Here is a 19,009-nt window from a genome sequence, read left to right on the forward strand (position 1 = left end):
TGCACGCACTAATATAAGCATGACTTTACTGTTGCTGGATGAGTTGGAGCTCATTCAAAACTACTTTATTAAAAGAAAATTAAGAAAAAATTACTATCCATAACTAAATTTGGCCGAAACCTCTATATCTTTGATGAGACGAAAAAGGTAATTGTTGTATTTAGTAACACCGCTGTTGGATGTAAATAATTGTGCGATAGGATGGTTATGTTTAGTCCTGGTCCTGACGTATGAGAACTCACCTGCGTTAGTGCCTGTGCGCATGCGTAAAGAAAAAGTTTGGCGGCGCTAGCTCACCGCTTTTAGTCACCTTTTTACCAGTATGGGGGGAAGTACGGTTTCGGGTCTTTAAAGAAAACGGATATGGAGTCAGTGTTAAGATATTGAAGAACCTCGTTGCACCGAAGCCTAGGCGAAACCACAACCACTTACCTGGCTTTGTACGCGAGCCAACGCGGATTTTAGAGTACGCGGAAGTTTGTGTTTACTGACATTGTGGTAGCTAGCTTGTTAGCCAAGTTAGCTTGTTAGCGAGAAAAGTGTGCGCTGTTGGGAATGTTGGACAAACGCATGTACAACTAACACAACTTAACAGGCAAGTTAGGTAACAGACACGTGCAAGTTGCGGTATACTATAAGATTAAAAAAATATAGCTGGACTATCAAAGACGCGGGGTTGGTGCGGGCCACGGGCTTTGAATCTTGTGGGGGGTTGTGGTAAACCAATTTGCTCTTAAGCGAAGAAGACGATCACCCAGGCGCAATATTCATAGTACAGATCAACTGGGCGCTATTTAACATTTTCACTGTATATCCTCATTGTGGTTACGGATGACAAATCAGGCGTGCGACGTTGTACCTGCTACCCATCTCCCTCAACAGACCTAGTTCATCGTCCTCAACCATGATGGGCCCCCATGCTTAGCTAGTAAGACCCGTGGAGACAGTCGGCAGCCCTCTGACCATGGGAGGATGTGTGGGGAGATACTGGGATGGCTGGGACGACACACAGAGCCGGGGATCGTCCAGGAACGGAGGACGAGGAGGTAGGCTGGAGTGTCTGGCTTAAAGGTTGCATCATTAAATGATTTTATAACTTTTCCTCTTGAAGCTTTTTTGCTTTTAATCCTAAGCACCAGAGTTGCTGAATCTCTCTGTGGCTTCTCCTTTTTTTCAGTTGATTGGATTCACGTTGGCTTTGACAAAGGCAGGTGTTATTTGGTACCTGATATCCAATCAGCTCCGTTCATGTTTGCACATCAAGTATAAACATATATACAGATTTAGTGTATTCAGGTCTTTCACTCTGGTTTCTGAAATGCGTGTGTGTGTGGATCAGCGTTACATCTGCCCTGTGTTGATCATTTTTACCGAGAGGCATGTAAAGGAAGCTTCAGCCTTATTTCCTTAATACATGAAAAATCTGTGCTTGTGCCATTGTAACAAGTCTCAAAACTACTACAAATCCCACAGTTAGCACGTTTGTTGGGTAAATTGGTATATTAAAAACAGTAATTGTGCAGTGAGTGTGTTGTTAGAGACCAAATAGGACATTATGGTTAATCTTAAGCTGCAAGAAAAGTTGAAGAAGCCTGTGGAATATCAAGGATTCCCAAACCGATTACTCAGTGCTTTCTGAAATTGGCTTCTTTCCTAGGGACACAGATTGTGAAAAAGTTATATAAATTTATGCACCCATGCTGCGTCTTATAGTTGTTACGATCACCATCAAACATTTCCTGAAGCTGTTTGTCAGACTTAGATCCCTTAGATCTATTTTTTTTTTCAAAAGGATTTACAGACTATCAACAAAGCAGCAAAGATGATGCTTCCAAAGTTGCTGATATGCAGATTTTTCACATCAGGGACTTGACGTCATGTTCATTGCTTACACACCTTCCCAAAAGATAACCTTCCTTCAACGATAAACACCGGTCAGCTGTCCTATTTTGTTCTTTTTCCACTTGAGTGTGAAAATGACAGATAGTATCTGGATTGTTGCTTTGACTCTTAGCAAGCGTAAATGTTTACAGCCAATCTAAACAGAACACACAGGCGCCTCACGGTCGAGCTGGCAAAAACTGTGAGTTTCTACATAACTTCAGAAAAGAGCGTCTGTGATGTTTATTCTGATGTTTTATTGTAGATTCTGGGACTTAAATCCCTTTTTCTTTATTGGATAATTAGAGGCTGAACAGACTTGCTCATTTATGAATGTTGTGGCTAAAGTTAGTCAATCCAAAAAATTAATTCTGACTGCTGTAGAAAAGATTAAATTCTAATGTGTGCTTACACATTTTTTCAGTCTTTTCCTGCACGAAATGCTCTAATTTGCATCAGTGATGATGACGTTTTTCCAATTCAAGCTGATCCAAGGCACATTATGTTAAATTCCAAAGTGTCTATTCAATGTTAAGGCTGCCTTCTGCAGCATACTTCTGGTTTTTTGGCAGTGGCTCATGGTAGCCTCCTGCCCTGCCCCTGATTGGTATCCACGCTCCCCTCCTAGGCCATGTTCCAATCAAAAAGAGCAAGTCCCATCATGCCCTGCCATTTTATTGGCCCCCTTTTTTTGGGACTCAGTCAGCTCTGCCTCACACACCTTCATACTGACAGGCAGCCTTGTGAGAACAACTGGTGGTTTCATTTGGTATTGTTCAACTTTTCAATCTCGCGTTTTGCCATGTAGTGGAGTACAACTGCTTCTTTAAAGTGTGAAAGTTGACTTTATCTGTAGCTGCAGAAACTGAAGGTACAATTGTTATAAGATTACCTACTACAATAACAATGTGTCCTGCATGTGTTTGACTGCATGTGGGGGGTTTTCTGCTCTCAAGAAACATTGACTGGCAGGATAAAGAGGGGACTTCCTATCTGTTCTCTGTTGAAACACAGAGCAGCACCTCACATCATTCATTTCCTCATGTCAAAACTATGTGTGAGTGTGTTAACATAGATTAAAGCCTTTTACAGCCACCTGTTGCTTTTGGGATGTTTTAGTTTGGTTTGTTTGCGACCTTACATCCCTGAGGCTTCATATTTGATTGTTTATGATGCTTTTCTTTAAATGAACTGATAAATACAACACATTTCATAGCTTCCTCATCACATTTTATGAGACCAGCAGGAGACAAACAGCGTAATATTGCGTCATCTGTGTGCAGTGCAGTACTTTGTGTGTCTGTGTTCAGCAAAGCAGTTTTTTTTTTATCACTTCCCTTGTAACTGCCCACTGTCCATACACAAACATGAAGCCACAATTATTCCCATCAACTTTGTTTCTGCCCATAAAGTTCTCTGATGTTTGTGGCAACTTTATCTTCTAGCCAAAACATTTTTAGCGAGTGGTTTTCGTCCGTGTTTTCTTTTAAACACAGTTTAGCTCACTGTTTGCCTTTTTTAAGGAATCTAAATTGAGCGAAAGGTATGCTTAAAATGTGAAAGTGGTATAGATGGAAGACATAGAAGTGTTACTGACTCTTTCTGCTTGAGTGAATGTGGTGCATTTTCTGGAGAAGTAATAATTATTGTATTAACATATTAAACTGAATGTGTCAGTTAACTGTCCTCAGGACAAAAGAGTCAGTATTCAAGTACTGCAGCATGATCCCAAAATTAAACCTTTCTTTTGCTTGTTTTAATGATGTCAAAATAGCAGGATACGCTGACCTCAACTACACTGATTTTCATTATTTTTATCGGATATTTCTCTTTCTTCCTACCTGTGTTGTTGCAGATTTTGTTTTCCAAAATATTTCTGTCCATACTAGAACACATAAGTCTTTAAAAACATTAACAGTAAGTGGGGATAATATCCACATTAATAACATATCGGAATACTTTCCAGGGCCTGAAATTCACAGCGGGATTGTGAGAACCGCACATATCGATTCCCGCAAACCTAGCTCTTATAATGCAGAAAATGTTATCCGTTTCTCTAAGCTCCAAGTTCCCTCTGCTCCCGTTGGTAAACCAAACGTTGTCGGTGGATTTCCCGCCGATAAGACGATCCATTCACAGGTGGCTGGTTTAAATGCAGATCTAACCTCACATCGTTTGAAGGGAAAAACATCGGAAGAAAAGATCAGCGTTGGTAGCGATGCTGGTGTCAGTGATGTCGTAGCACCGGTAACATTACCAAGCAGCTCAAATAAAAGTTTCAGGCTAACTGGCTCAGCATATCTAACACAGCAGCTGTAAAGAAAACGGAGCCATGCTTACAGTTTGAAGAGGAAATTAACAGGTTTCTTAAAACATCATAGCTTTATAGCACTAAACTACCTAGCCCGTCTAAACTGACATAAAAATGTTATCCCATGGCCACACATTATTAACATGTGGAAGACATCATTAACTAAATATTGAATGAATCCACCATCAGTAACACATTAAGATACACAGATAATAATCAGATAAACTCTGAAATTGTGTGAAAATTGATTCAGCACAAAGACGGATAAAAAAAAACAAAATAACTGAATAACACAAACCTCACCAGCCTGATGCTCATTTCAGAGCTTGATCATCCTCAAGATCAGTTTGATTTTACTGGAATTCTTATCAAATGGACAGAGATTAAATAGAGGACACAATAAAGCACTGGGAGATATTACACCGTTTCAGCTGAAAGAGTCAACAAATTACAGCAATGAATAAAATTAAGTCGACTGATAAGTGAGCATGAAGATGAGATGAGAGATTTATCTGGGATGACGACTAAGAAAGGAGGAAGAGACGACAAATGGTAGCTTCATTAATCTGAGGTACGAGTAGGACACCGCAAGACCTGTAGTTAAGATCATCTGTAATATTCCCCCCAGTGTGTATAAATCCCCCCTCTGTGATGCATGTAAGGGGGGAATTGCCCCCCATTTTGAAAAATGAATTTCAGGCCCTGTGTTTTGATCATTCTGAGCATGCTCAGTGAGCTGATTCTCCTTTGGCAATAACTTTAAACTAAAAAGACTTCTTAGGTAATGGAGCATGTATTAGTCAAAGCTAAAACTAAAATAACTAAACTAAAAACTAAACTAAAATAGTTGAACTCTGATCAGAAATTGTCACTAGGACTTCAATCTACTCTGACATTTAAATTTGTAGTTTGTTTTTTGAAATCACAGTCCAGGACCATGGACAGCGAATAATGAGTCAATTATTTAGGCTAAGTTCACGCTGCATCTGGCTCTCCTCTTTTAAAATCTCCTCCTTAAAATGATGCCATTGAAAATGTGCTGGCTACGGTTGGATAATAAATTAAAAATGGCAACATAAGCTCTGCTGTTACGTCCATGTTTACTTCCACAAACACGAAGACGTCACACGCACACTCACTGTCACGTCGTCGTGTCTTCTACGCATGCGGGACACTTTTGGTGCGAATAAGGTTCATACAGGAGATCACATACAAGTCGCATTTAATTGGAAATGTGAACGGACTCTCAAAAAAATCGGATTTCACAAAAAATCCGAATTGAGCGTTACGCCCTGCAGTGCGAACCTAGCCTTAGTCATCAAACCATTAATGTCTATTAGTGACCAGTGATCACTTAGGGCTTTGGGGCTTTGGTGGAAGCTGGGTCTTTTTTTTCAATGATGTCTGATTACATTGTAGAAACCAGCACTTTTTCTGGAACATACTATACATGCATTTATATTAGGGAATGAGAATCTTTAAGTACTTCACGATTCAATTTGATTACAGCTCAAAAGGATTAATAATGATTCTCTTTCTTTCTTTTTGACCACTCTACTACTTCTACGTTCTGAGTGGAAACGTGCATGTTTTTTTTTTTTTTTGTTTTTTTTACATATTTATTATAACAAACATCAAAGAAGAAAACTTGTTCAGCGATTGGTTAATGCAGGACAACTTCTGTTCCACCACATCAGATCAAAATATGGAGCTGCATCAAATATTCGTGATCTTGGGTTGACCGTGTTTCTGTCAGAGCTTTCACAGAGTTTTTTATTGTCCTACATGTGTATTAGTTGTGTTTACCCACAATGTCCTGCATGAAACCCACAAAGCCTTTGTGTTGTATTCCACTTCCTGTATTTAATCCACTTGAAGCGAACTAAGAGCTACGTTTGTAGACAGATCAGAGTTTGCTTCCTTGATCCACTTTAGAGTTCTTTTGCATATCCTGACTTCCCAAATAAACCGGACTTTCCAAGCAAACAAAGCCACCCACAGAAGCTGAAGTATTTCCACACGTTAGCTTTGAATGCAGAAGGTGAAGGTTGGATTTCACTATACTTCTGCAGTTTCAAGTCCTGCCTTTTGCTTCATCAGCCATTTGAAAAGTATTTTATTTTATTTTTTGTTTTGTTAATTTAATTTAATTTAATTTATTTTGTTCATCAATTGTCTGCATCACTATGAATCTGAAATAAATATATATAACCCCCCCAACCCCACCCCTAATTTATACATATGACTGTAATTTTGTTGTAATAATTGGAGCCATTTTTGCTAGCTAGGCTGAGTGGAAGTGAGGAAGCTCTTTGTGTCACTTTGAATTTTCTCATCTCCAAATGCTAATCCTCTGCCAGCCCCCGTCTTCCATATTACTTGTGAGCAGTCTGGGCTATAAATAATTTGTCTGACAGAAATGCAGCCTGTTGAATGTGAGCTGTCTCATCTTCAATTCTTGTTTATTTTCCATCTCTCCATTACTCAGTATTCGACATCCCAAAGCTTGTGTTTTGAAGATTTAGTACTTAATTTTTAAGAGTTTGAAGTGATGATGTTTAAACACTGTAACTAAAACAGCTGACAATGCTTTTTTTTTTTTTCATAACAGCTATACAAAAGTCTTTTTTAAGAACGTTTCAAGAGCACTGACACAAAACTGATGTGGTAATTGTTGAATAGCCAAATAAATGCCACTTTTTGTGTGTTTATGTGACCCTGATGCGTTCCCTCTCCTTCAACTGCTTTCCTGGCTTCTGTGCACTTTGTGTTAATATTGAATGCTGAGAAACCGGTAAAGTTACAAAGACCCACATAAGTGACACATCCTTCATGCATATTGCAAACTCTGAATGACCTCCTAATTTTAGATTCAAATGGCACGTTGGGGTGTGATGGGGTATTCTCGGTCTCTGGTGACAGCTAGTATTTCTCTCTTCTGGCAGTTCTGTTTATGACTTGTAATAGATGAAAGCACAGAATTAGATTTTGGCTTTCATCTCTCAACGTTGCCACTAAACCAGTCTTATCTGTAATCTGTGGTGCGTATTTGCACATGATAATGGGACTCGTATAAAGGAGTAGTCACAGAATGCTTTAAAAACATTTACAGTCAAATCTATGTTCAGCACTTAAACTCTGTGTCCACCGATCACAGGACGCAACGAGCCTCTGAAAAAAGATCGGCCCAAGTGGAAGAGCGACTACCCGATGACGGAGGGCCAGCTACGAAGCAAGCGAGACGAATTTTGGGACACAGCGCCAGCCTTCGAGGGCCGTAAGGAGATCTGGGACGCTCTGAAAGCCGCTGCTGTGGCCCTGGAGTGTAATGACCATGAGCTGGCCCAGGCTATAGTAGATGGAGCCAGTATTACACTGCCACATGGTAAGAATGGGGATGAGACAAAAGAAAAACACACGGTTCTTACTCATTTTTGAATTGGTAAAAAAGATAGACCCAGCAAAAGCATGTATGGATTCACCACTCTTGGAGGATGTTCATTCAAATCCCAGCTGTGACTCAAAGCTTTGAGAACACATATCCCCAACAATTTTATACGATCTCTTCAAAATAATTGTGATTTTTTTTCTCTCTTTTGTGAAGTAGACAGGAAAAATAATTAAATCACACCTTTCTTTCAGCTTTCACAAGCTGTCGTATCAAGGTCCGAACCAGAGGTCTGTCAGTGGGAGCGATGGGAAGGATTGTGCTTATCCTTCAAGAGTTAGGGTTTTCAGGTCTGGTGTGTCTGAAAAAGGAAAATGGGATGGTTGTAAAAGGAAAACAAGAGGCCAGGCTAAGGAAGTGTCGGGACAAAAACTCAAAGCATTACACCTGAAAATACATAATAGAAGATATTTGTAAAAATGAAGGAGGAAAGATTGCTAATTTCCATCCAGAAAAACCAAGGTTACAGTGGCTGAAAGAGAGGGTGTTGTGGTTTGTAGATGATTGGACGAAAATAAATTTCACTAATGAATTGTGAAGGTTTTGTTTGGTGTAGGTACAATAAAACAAAGATTAAACTGATGGACAATGGGGGCTGAAATGCTCGATGTTGGCAAAATGATTCTTTTTTTTAGTTTAGCCCAGCTAAATGAACATCCTACAAGAGTGGCAATTCCATATATTTTCCAGAGTTGTTTTTGTATACATCAAATCCACCATTCAAAGTATTTTTTTATATTTGTTTATACAGTAAATTTCTGCTCTTGTGAGCTTAGATGACATCCTGTCCTGCTTTCTTTGACATCCGTCCACAGGGTCTCTGGCAGAATGTTATGATGAACTAGGGAACCACTACCACCTGCCTGTCTACTGTCTGGCGCCCCCTCTGAATCTCATCTCAGAACGCAGCGATGACGACCCCAGCGACAGTCCTGAACCTCCCGTAGCTCCCAAGAAAGAATTCCAGCTCAAGGTACCATGATCAGTCCAATCCATTTTCATATAGCACATTATAAAAACACATAGTTATCCATGTGCTGCACATATGGAACATAATTCCTTATTTATAGGTCCGTAGGGTTTTAAAAATCTATTCTGTGACTGACTGGAAGGGAGGTAAAGAATTTACAACTGGTGTGATGTGTTCAGGGGCCTGATGTAAAGGATTATGTAGCTTTCATACGGAAAGATGGCGTACGGCCAAAACTGGAAAAGTATGTGCACCCAAAAATCTCCCTATGTATGAATTAGGGCTGGGCAGTATATCCAGATTTTCAAATATATCGAGACTTGATCAGACGCAATATAGAAGGAGGGAATATCATTTATATCAAGATAGCTTGTTTTGAGTTAAAAGCATCTTTTCTTTTGCGTTTTGCACAGCTGTATTTTTGTTATGGTCATTGAAAAGTATTTTTAATTTATTTTGTTTTAGGAGCATTTAATTTAATATAAAGATATTTAATTTCAGTCAGCTGTTTTAATGCACATGTGCTGCTGATCCTTAATAAAAGTATATTTGGCACCAAAGGTTGTAAATTAGAACTGTCTCTTTGGTTACTTGACCAAAAAAATATATAAATAAAAAGATATATATCGTATATCGTGATTCAGGTGAAAAATATCGAGATATAAGATTTGGTTCATATCGCCCAGCCCTAGTATGAATCTGTTCACCTGTTCCTTTGCATTATTCCTTGATAACATCCCAGCTAATTTGGAATTGAGCGCAGCTGCATGTGCCACCTGAACCTCCTTGTCGCCTCCTGTTTTTAAATATACAAATGAGAAAAATATGTGGCATGCTTTCACCTTTAGTCCCAATAATGACAAACACACTATAAATATGAAAAAGAAGAAGAATTGCACAGAATATAGAAGTGATGTAGTTGAATCAAAGGTGGAGAAAAGGTAAAATAGCTGACATAAACTTGTAGTACATTGAAGATGTGTGGGTTGAACTTCCCAGCATGCTTTGTGTGTGTGTTTAGTAACAGTGTTTAATGTGTTTTTTTGGTCTAAGTTAAAATAGGGCCAATATGGCAGACAAGTTGCTATGAAACACAGTTGTGTGTAATTTTTTAAAATCATGCTTTTTTTCTATATAACATTAGTGCTTCAAATAAAGAAATATTTTTCTAAACCTATTTTTTGTTCACAATAATTTAAATAACCATAAAAAGAAATCCTTAAAATGTATTAAAATGTGTTGCGAGCGATGCTGGTTGCAAAATGTTGGTGCATCTCAGTTTTTTGCTTGTGCACCCAAATTAAAGAGACGCGCAACAGTGCAACCAATGCAAAAAGCTAGTCTGGAGCCCAGTGTCCACAAAGAATCATGGTTATTTAAATATATGTAGTGGATGAAAATGTCTCATGTCTGTGTGAACACTTGTAGTAAGCAGAAATAGTCTGACAGTAAGATCAGACAAACATTTCTAAATTTGGTTATTTGATGGTTTGATGCCAGACGAGAAGTTTCAACAAACACTCATTTCTTGTTTGAATGAGTCATCGATGTTTCAAGTACAACCCCAGACAGCATTTTGGATGTCATGTCTGGTTACAATCTGTTTAATCCTGAAGACCTTTCAATCGCTCTCTTTATTAGTTCACCCACCTTCATTATTTTCTTTTGTACGGCTCTGCAGGTACGACTGTCCACAGGAAAGGACCTGCGCCTCAGTGCCAGCATGGCCGACACTATCGGGCAGCTGAAGAAGCAGCTGCAGACCCAGGAGGACATCGACGTGAACCATCAGCGCTGGTTCTTCTCCGGTAAGCTGCTCACAGACAAAACGCGGCTGCAGGACACTAAGATCCAGAAGGACTTCGTGATTCAGGTCATCGTCAACCCGCAGGCCCTCCGAGGCTCCAAGCTCTCCCCGACTGTTACTGCCACCTCACCCACATCCGACTAACTGGGAGCACAGAGGGTGAAGGAGCAGAGACCCTCCTCCCTCAAATGCTGGATAACTTATTCTTTTTGACAACAGCTGCTGTTAATGAAAGAAAATTTAATTTTTGGAGCTGCAACTTGAAGCGAAACCACAAGGGAGAAACTAAAAAGTGCTGCTTTCTTTAACATTTAACATGTTAAGTGTGGTTTCATCTTTTTTTTGAGGAGGAGGAGGAGGATTGGATGCAATGTCATTCATGGCACAACTCTGGAGCTCCTCACCCCTTTTGGACCATATATATTTAGAGGAGAGCTCATCTCGCTGGTGTGCATCCACATACAGCAGATGCCCATCACAACTGCAAACTCTGCCTTTGGCCCTTTTCCCTTGTACTTATGCTCCGTGCCAACAGATGAAATGCAGGGGGTGTTTGTGTTTGTTCAGATGCACATTTCCACTCTGCGTTTGTTTTTTTTTTCATGGAAACGGGAAAAAATCAAAGAGCGTGTGATGCTGAACAATTTCTTTTTTCTTTTCTCCTTTTTTTTTTTTTTTTTGAGGAAATATTAACTGAGCTGTTTTGCACATTTTAAAGGATATTAATATACTTCTGTGGTAGTTTGTGTGCCTTCTACAAGACAAAAAAGGGTTCATGCGATAAAAGATCCCCATCAATCTAAGCTAGAACTGCTGCCTTTTTAATGCTTTCTTAAATCTTGTGTACAAAAAAAAAAAAGAGTATAAATGTGGGCAAAAACAATCTGACCTTATGATGTATTTTAGTTAACTATGGGAGGTCAGACTGGGCTGCAATAGTTTGCATAAATCAGTCATGCTTTATATTGTTGGGAAAATGTGTTTAACAGCTGCCTTACTGCTAAATAAGCGCCAACAGCGAGCCACAAAGCCCTTTTCTATCATCAGTTCAGTCACTGTGTCTGCTTGCATGTTATTTTTGATGTGGTCTGGTAACTTGGATAAAAACTATTGCTGTACCTGCGCCCCCTGCAGGACGTTTGTTTTGGTCTCGATGTCTAAAATCATGTAGATGAAGATCAGATTTCTTGCTTATTGAAAGAGGTACATATTGCCTTTTTTGGCTAAAGAAGTCATCTTTATCCAGGGATATTTCTGTTGTCATAGCGATGTCATGCGAGTCTGATATTTATTAAGAAGCTTACATTATGAAGTCATGGCATTGGGTTTGCAGATTATGGAAGATAAACAGGGAACTTGCATCATGGGAAATGTAGTCCATCTGTTATCTGTTTTTATTAAGACGTGGCCATAGCAACAATTCAAGAAAATGGTGAAAATGTTACATCCCAAAATAGATTAAAGGTTGAATGTTGAGGCTTTCTTTGTAGATTTGCATGCAGATTTGCAGCTCAACAGATGTTTTCACTCATTGCTCCTGTCGCACAACTTTCCAGAAGTCCCATCACAGAGATACTAAAACTTACATCAGTCTAGTTTTCACTCTGACAGTTTTTTCCCTTTACCAGCGGCTCTAAAAGGGGTGTCTCTTAATCATTGGAAGCAAACTTGAATGAATGTTTTTCTCTGTGCAATACAACAGACTTAGCCCTCATATCATGTTTGTCTTTGTCTGTTTTTGCAGACTTCTTCAAGCACCAGCCATATGTATTAAAACATTGTCAGATTCCAGGTCCAGGCCTGCTGTGAACAGATTCATGTGTCAGATAAGCAGCAGCTTCTGTTGGTAGTAATAATTGTTATTTGGAAATGTAATCCCATATTTGAATTGAGCAATAGTCCCCCTTCGTCTCAGCTCTGAAGGGTCCTGGCGTCACTGAGCCTCCAATTTGGGAAACACTCTGCTGACTTGTCCTGTTACAGCATCCTCGCTGAAGTGAGCCATGGGTGGGGGATTATGTCTCTGTGCTTGTCTTTAGCTTATCCTATGGTTTTTTAAGCAGTGGTAATACTGAACGTTGGTCATTGTGTTGAACTAAAAGGGACTACATGTTTCTGCAATTTAAAATGGCTAAAAAAGCTCAGAGAACTAGAAAAGGAAACTTTTTTTTATTGTACTAAAGCAGGCATGGTCTCATGAGGCAAAGTGTGGATGGACCTTGCGCCTGCGTAGCATTTTTCCTTTTTTTTTTTTTTTTTCTTTGGCAATCTCACCGAAGAGAAAAGCCTTCAAGCTACACTGTCAGCGTAAATCAAAGACTAATTATTTCCTTTAGTGTCTTAACAAGTCCTTTGTTGGCCTTGTGAGTTTTATGTTTTGCAAATTATAACGGGCATAATTTGTTTAGCTTTTTTTTTTTAAATAAGTTTTGCTCCTCTATATCTTGATCCACTTCCCCCACTTTCGTTGTTTTATGTTTTATTTTTATTATTTTGTAAAGGCTAAGCTCTGAGGTCTCAGCACTTTAGTGAACTTTGGTTCCAGGCTCGTCAAAAATCGAGCAACTAAATCACAATCGCATCCAGTCGTATTTGTGGTGATTTTCTGAAAGCTGAAGCTTGCTTCGACAACTCTTCACACACACACACACACCCTGAATATGTTCTGAACTTTAATCAAATGGAAATGCACACAATTTCGCTCTCCTTCATATGTCGGTACGTTTCTGTACAAATCTGAGACCTGACTCGGACAACAACATGAAAGATGCACATGTATGTACTTTATGAAATGCATATGAAATTGTTTACTAAGCTGGTTATTAAAAGCCATAAGAGGCAGAACATTCTAACAATAACTAACGCTCCACTCATGACTATAATTGCCTTTAAGAACTGAGAGTCCCTTAACTATTGGTTAGATAAAGCTTTCTATTGTTCTACACACAAACAGCCATATCTAAAGCACTCAAAGAGAACATGTTTTCAAATTGTCTACACCACCTTTGTCTTTTTTAAGGATTTATTTAGTAAAATAGAAACATTAAGAACATGTATTGATGAAGAACGACAAATTCAAATTATTTTACTTTTTGTGACTTCATTTATATGCTGATTTAATTTTAAACTGTTTTTAAACTGTTGAATAAAATCAAACTATTGTGAAAATAGACCTTGTTTTCTGTTTGTTTCCCCCCCAGAAAGGCACATAAATGGTTTCATTCATGCTGCAGCGGTTCTAAATGTCATTACCACAAGATGGGGCTGTCCTCTTGTGCATTGTGAGTGAACCAAGGGAACCAACGGGAAGAGAAGCAGATGAGCACACAGCCTAGTTTCTGTCTGCTTTCAGTGTCTTGAAGCAGTAGTTGTGATTCATGGCATGTGTGTCCCTTTATTAATTGTTTCCTAACTTGGGAAGTTCAAGTAAAAATGTTCCCTATAACTTCATGTGTGATACAAAGTTTAAAACTGCACTCACAGGACATCAGGTAATAATTACATGTACATTTTTATCTTAAATTAAGGTGGTTAATTCATTTTATTTCCTGAAACACATTTTCAGTAGCTACCTGTCACAAAGTCCTTCTAGAAATTTCTCTCAATGCAGTTTTAGAACCTGTAGATGGTGCTCTTTATCTTTTAAAAGGCCCCACTCCTTGTATGGTTCCAGCATTTTTCTACATACTGCCACTGATGGTCTTTTCTAATTGTTATGTAAGCCCTGAGACCATCAGCATTAGCAGCTCACCTACAGCAGCACATGGAAAGGTAACTTTTCAGGCAGTGCAACTTTCTCTTCCTCTTCCGCAGTTTCTGTAAGTACAGTCAACAGAAAGTCCCTGGAGGGCTGTGGTAAACTAGGCCTGGAAAAAGCCCCTATTGACAGTGGAATTTTACAGGGAGCGCTGTGTTTGCAGGCCGTTGCTCAGTCAGCTTTGCCCTCCGCTCTGCTCTTCCACGATGACCTGTCCACCAAAGCAGGGGGGATTTTTTGAGGACCTGGTGAGACATTGGTATCTAAGGGGAGTCAAATGGTAGTTTTACGAAACGTTACATAATACACAATTTTTGCCAATTTGCCTGCCTAATTAGTGTAACTCATGCAGTCTTTTGAACTTAGTTACAAGCTTTAAAAACACTTTTTCCCAGAAAGGTTCTTTAAAAAAATAAATTCTCAAACACCTCCCATTAGTTAACTTACACCCACACTTTTCATTGGCCTCTGTCAAATTGTGTTTCTGCACGGTGGAAAGTTTGCCCACAGGAAGAGGGTGAATGGAAAATAAAGTACAATAAAAGCTGGACTGGACCACAAATCCTTACTAACTCAACCCCCAGCAGATACCAGCACTATTCCCTGCGGACATGGAAATTCCCAACTTACAGACTGTAATTACAGCTTTTGAGGCTTCCAGTCTCCCTGACCATTAGCTTACTTTGCAAAAGTTATTCCCAGGCGGTCACAAGTACAACATACGTACTGTGCTTGCCAATAGAGGCGGATACTCCTAATCAGACATTAGGCAAAAGGAGTAATGTGTAACTTTTAAAAAAGGCAAATTTTTTACTGTGTAACAACTTGCATCATAACTAGAGACATTTGGGATTTGCAAGTGCCTCTTCCTAGCTTGTCTTTAACTACACTTTCTAAAATGCAGCAATACCACCGGCAGTACACTGTGGTACAGTCTCGGTTGCATCACCTTTCACATGAGTCGTGTTACAAGGACCCAACGTGTCAAAGGTGACACTGTAAAAATCTACAGTAGGACATTTGCTCAAACTGCTTTGAAATGTTGTAATTGGTGTAACTTTAAGCTTAGCTTGTCCACCAAGAGACTTTCTGATTCTTCAAACTGAGGGTGCTCTGACTACTGTCTACTGCTCAGAAATACTTCACACAACCTTACTTAAAACCAAAACAAAAAAAAAAAGAAACACAGTTGTGCAAATATTGTGTTCGATGATGACGCTAGTAAGCTAGGCAATCTTACACATTCATTCAAGCTTCACTGCACAAGTTTGTTTAAATGCAAGATGTATAGGTTTACAAAAATATGTTTACAGATACTAAATGTTTATTTATGTATGCTTTTGCCAGTGATATTCTAAAAAAGTTAGTTTGAGTAGTCAGCCCCACTGAAGACCTCACATTTCTGAATCACCCTACAGGTTTCCTTTCACAAACTATTTGCCAGCTAGCATTTAGCAAGTTAGCTATCTTAAATTTTTTAAGGCATTTTTTTTAAATTAATTAATTAAATTAAATATTTGTAACCTTTTGTAAAGCCTTTTTTGATGATGCTGTTTTTATTGTAGCATTTAACAAAATATTCTGTAAAATCCATTAGCATTAAATGCTAACTAGCTAATGTGTTGTTAAATATTAGCATTAGAAGTGAAGGAGCTAAGAAATATATATATATATATATATATATATAGTTATGAAGCCAGTATGTGTTTAAGTACTGGTATTGAAGTTTTCTAGAATTAAAAGAGGGTATTTGAAACTCTATCACAAATTTAGCTTCTCTAAATGGCACTTTAACTAGTTTTAGCTAGGTTTAATATGATTACTTTCACAAGTACAATAATATTCTGTTAATTTGTTGTTTTTTCATAGACATAATAGGTCTGATACTCCTGAGCAAAGATTCTTGGTGCATTTTTAGCTGCATCCTGTTTTGTGGATGTTCAGGTCTGTAGGTGGAACCTGTTTGGCAGATTGTATGATGCCCCCATAACATGTATGAATTTGTTTCTACTGAATAATAAATGTAAATTTAAAAGTAATATTTGAAGCACCTGAAATAGAACTGTTTTTTTAACACTCGGAACATTGACATTGAACTTTTTCCCAGTTATTATAGTGGATTTCCCAAAACCCAAGAAAAGCACAAAAGAACAATATATTTACACAGAGACTATTAATTTTTCCTCGTGATAAAACTTTTCTACTTCATTTTGATTTGTTTATTTCAAAACACAGCTCTAATTTCTACACATTTCCTATGTATTTCATGGTTTTCTGTCACTGACTGCATTATGTTCCAGCTTAACTTATTTCTTCCCATTTTGACACAAACTGAAGACCAAATTTTTATTTTGCACACTGATGGCATGACGGCCTTTTAACTAGATCTGAACTTGAACTGCACTATTTTCCCCAGTTGATATTGGTAATGTGTTCACTGGGAATGAATTTGCTTTCCGCTCATGTCATGACAAACTCAGACATAATTTCAAAATACGGATGCCTTGCAATGTAATGTAGACCAGATGTTTATAAACCTGCAACAATCTGCTAATTTACAGGAACTGCAGCTCGTTCAAAAGTCACTGGGATGTATACAAGTTCAGTGGAAACACACATTTGTTTTTCTCTCTTTTGTCTTGTTCTTTCTGTGCTCCATGTTGGATAAATACAGCAGATTGTTTTGTAAAGCAGACTTTTCTCCAGAACTGATGAAGAAATAAAATCCCCTAGATGTAGATTGCTTTAAAGCCAATCCTTACATTCCCGCTCTCAATGGACCTTCATCCACTTACCTAACACTCACCTGACTCACACCTAAACCTTTTCTAATACTATAGTAAGTGTGTGAGTCACCTAATACCTTCTCCCGTAAACTAATATGGTGAACCTGGTCACCCCATGGCCTGACAGACCACGTCACAGAGCCCTCTGTAAGTGTAGAGCCTATAGATATTCCAAGGTAAGCCAGCATTTTAGGGCTTAGTGTGACGGGAAGCATGGAAGGATTACTGTATTACTGAATGGGCCTATACCCCGCAAAGGTCAAGGGTCCCAGAGTGTAACAGTGTTTTAAATAACTATTAGGATTTCTTGTTTAACATTCAATCAAACAGCAGAAGCAAGAAAATGAGAGGGAGGTGCAAATTGACAACAGGATATGACAACATGAAACAACACAATTGTTGAAATTCAAATGACAACAAAGTGACAAACGTCCATACAACAGGGGCAAAATGATAATGGAGAGTTAAGTGTTTTTCAGCCTGTGGGTGCTGTGTACAAAGGTTTGAGGCTCTTGTGCAGATCTGTGACTACATACCAGCAAGAATATAATTTTTGACAGGTGAAAAAAGTCAAAGTTTTTTTATACCAAACTTAAATGAAAAAGAAAAAAACCCCAACAACAGCAACATAAGGTTTGCTACTGTCTCTCACTGTCAAACAAAATAACACCTGAACACATCGCAAAGACGACATGCAACCCAGGGCTGCACTAGAAGAAATGAGATACCGGAGCAGAAGATTGTGGTTTTATGTTATACAAGGAAAACCTGAACCCCCCCTAGGCCATTCCACATGGATACAAGTTCAGAGCTTTTTTTTTTTTTTTTTTTATCATTTGGATGTTTTGTGCACATGGAACTAGCATTTTGGTCATTGCCTTCTTTCTTTTTTTTTTCGTTTTCAGTCCAGGAGGTGTACCAGACCATTTTCAGTGTAATGTGTATTTGTTTGTAAAGCTACTTAGCACTGACCTATGAATCACTAAGCAGAAAAATAGATGAACCAATGCTATTGGCTGAAAACACTGCATATCTTAGCACGATGTGCAGTGCGTCCTTAAAACATTTGAGGAGACTTGACAAAATGGAAGACAAAAAAAAGTCTTATCTACCTGCCCCTGACAAACAGTATCTGAAAGTAATGTGTTTAAGAAATTGGAGGGAAATAATCCAGCAAAGACCTGACACAGGACCTGAGAGATGCATCTGGACCTTCAGTTGATTCACTGAAGCCTCATCCAAAATGGTCTCCATGGAAGGTTGGCTGTCAAGAAACCATTCTTAAGGAATGGAAGCATGGAGAAAGGGCTGAGCTGTGATATGTAGCACAAGAACTGGACTGAGAATCAGTGGTGAGAGGTCAGAACAATTAATTCTGAAGACTTCTTAAATAAAAAACAAGACCAAATACAAAAAAATAGCTTTAAACCTCATTAGAATAATCCAGACTATTGCCTTATATACTGTATACACATTCATGTTGCATTTATTAATTAGTCCCTGCATCTTATTCCTGTTTTCCTTTATATATAGCAGCTCTGAACTTGCTAAGGCTAGCAGAAACTAGCTAGCTTGGTTAGCAAAGTGCTGTAATTCAGTAATTTATCTGTAAGTGCAAAGCCTTGACAGGAGAGACTCTAGGAAAACTACAGTGATACGTGAGGTGCATTTGTAAAGCAAATGAAGGAAGTACTGGATGCACACCTTTCAGGTGCACCAAAACACATCCTCATTCATCCAAGGACACAGCACGAGGAGCTGCATGGGTAGGTAGAATCCCAATTAACTGAACTCTTTGTCCAGGATCAACACAATGACCCAACAACCTCGTCATCTGTTGGAGCTCAGACAGTCTCCATATCTGACGTATGTAGCCCTTGACCCCCTCTCCAGACGTGCTTTATTTTCCAAGCAGGTTTAGGTTACAAGACACACTGATTCAATTACCCAGATCCAAAGTAACCATCTCCTCATTTCCCTGTAGCCAATCAGAGAGCTCCTTTGCAGCTCCTTTCTAATCAGCAGGCTGTCCTGTAATAGACTCTAGCT

At 38.8% G+C, this 19,009-nt stretch overlaps 1 protein-coding gene across 1 annotated transcript; it reads left to right on the forward strand.

Moving 5' to 3' along the window:
• The first annotated feature begins 273 nt into the window (after window positions 1–273).
• Window positions 274–11,350, forward strand: ubtd1b (ubiquitin domain containing 1b). Its single transcript, XM_041973957.1, has 4 exons — window positions 274–1,046; window positions 7,350–7,577; window positions 8,456–8,613; window positions 10,292–11,350. The coding sequence occupies exons 1-4, from the start codon at window positions 965–967 to the stop codon at window positions 10,559–10,561; spliced, it is 738 nt and encodes a 245-aa protein (XP_041829891.1). The 5' UTR covers window positions 274–964; the 3' UTR covers window positions 10,562–11,350.
• The last annotated feature ends 7,659 nt before the right edge of the window (window positions 11,351–19,009 follow it).

This window comes from Melanotaenia boesemani, chromosome 21, assembly GCF_017639745.1.
Source record: "Melanotaenia boesemani isolate fMelBoe1 chromosome 21, fMelBoe1.pri, whole genome shotgun sequence".
In the NCBI taxonomy this organism is placed as follows: Eukaryota; Metazoa; Chordata; class Actinopteri; order Atheriniformes; family Melanotaeniidae; genus Melanotaenia; species Melanotaenia boesemani.

What these genes read in the sequence shown, in the direction of transcription:
- ubtd1b (XM_041973957.1), top strand. Translation starts at nt 965, where the DNA reads ATGGGAGGATGTGTGGGGAGATACTGGGATGGCTGGGACGACACACAG. An exon ending in CAGGAACGGAGGACGAGGAG is followed by an intron (nt 1,047 to 7,349) that starts GTAGGCTGGAGT and finishes CACCGATCACAG; the next exon opens with GACGCAACGAGCCTCTGAAA. An exon ending in CAGTATTACACTGCCACATG is followed by an intron (nt 7,578 to 8,455) that starts GTAAGAATGGGG and finishes ATCCGTCCACAG; the next exon opens with GGTCTCTGGCAGAATGTTAT.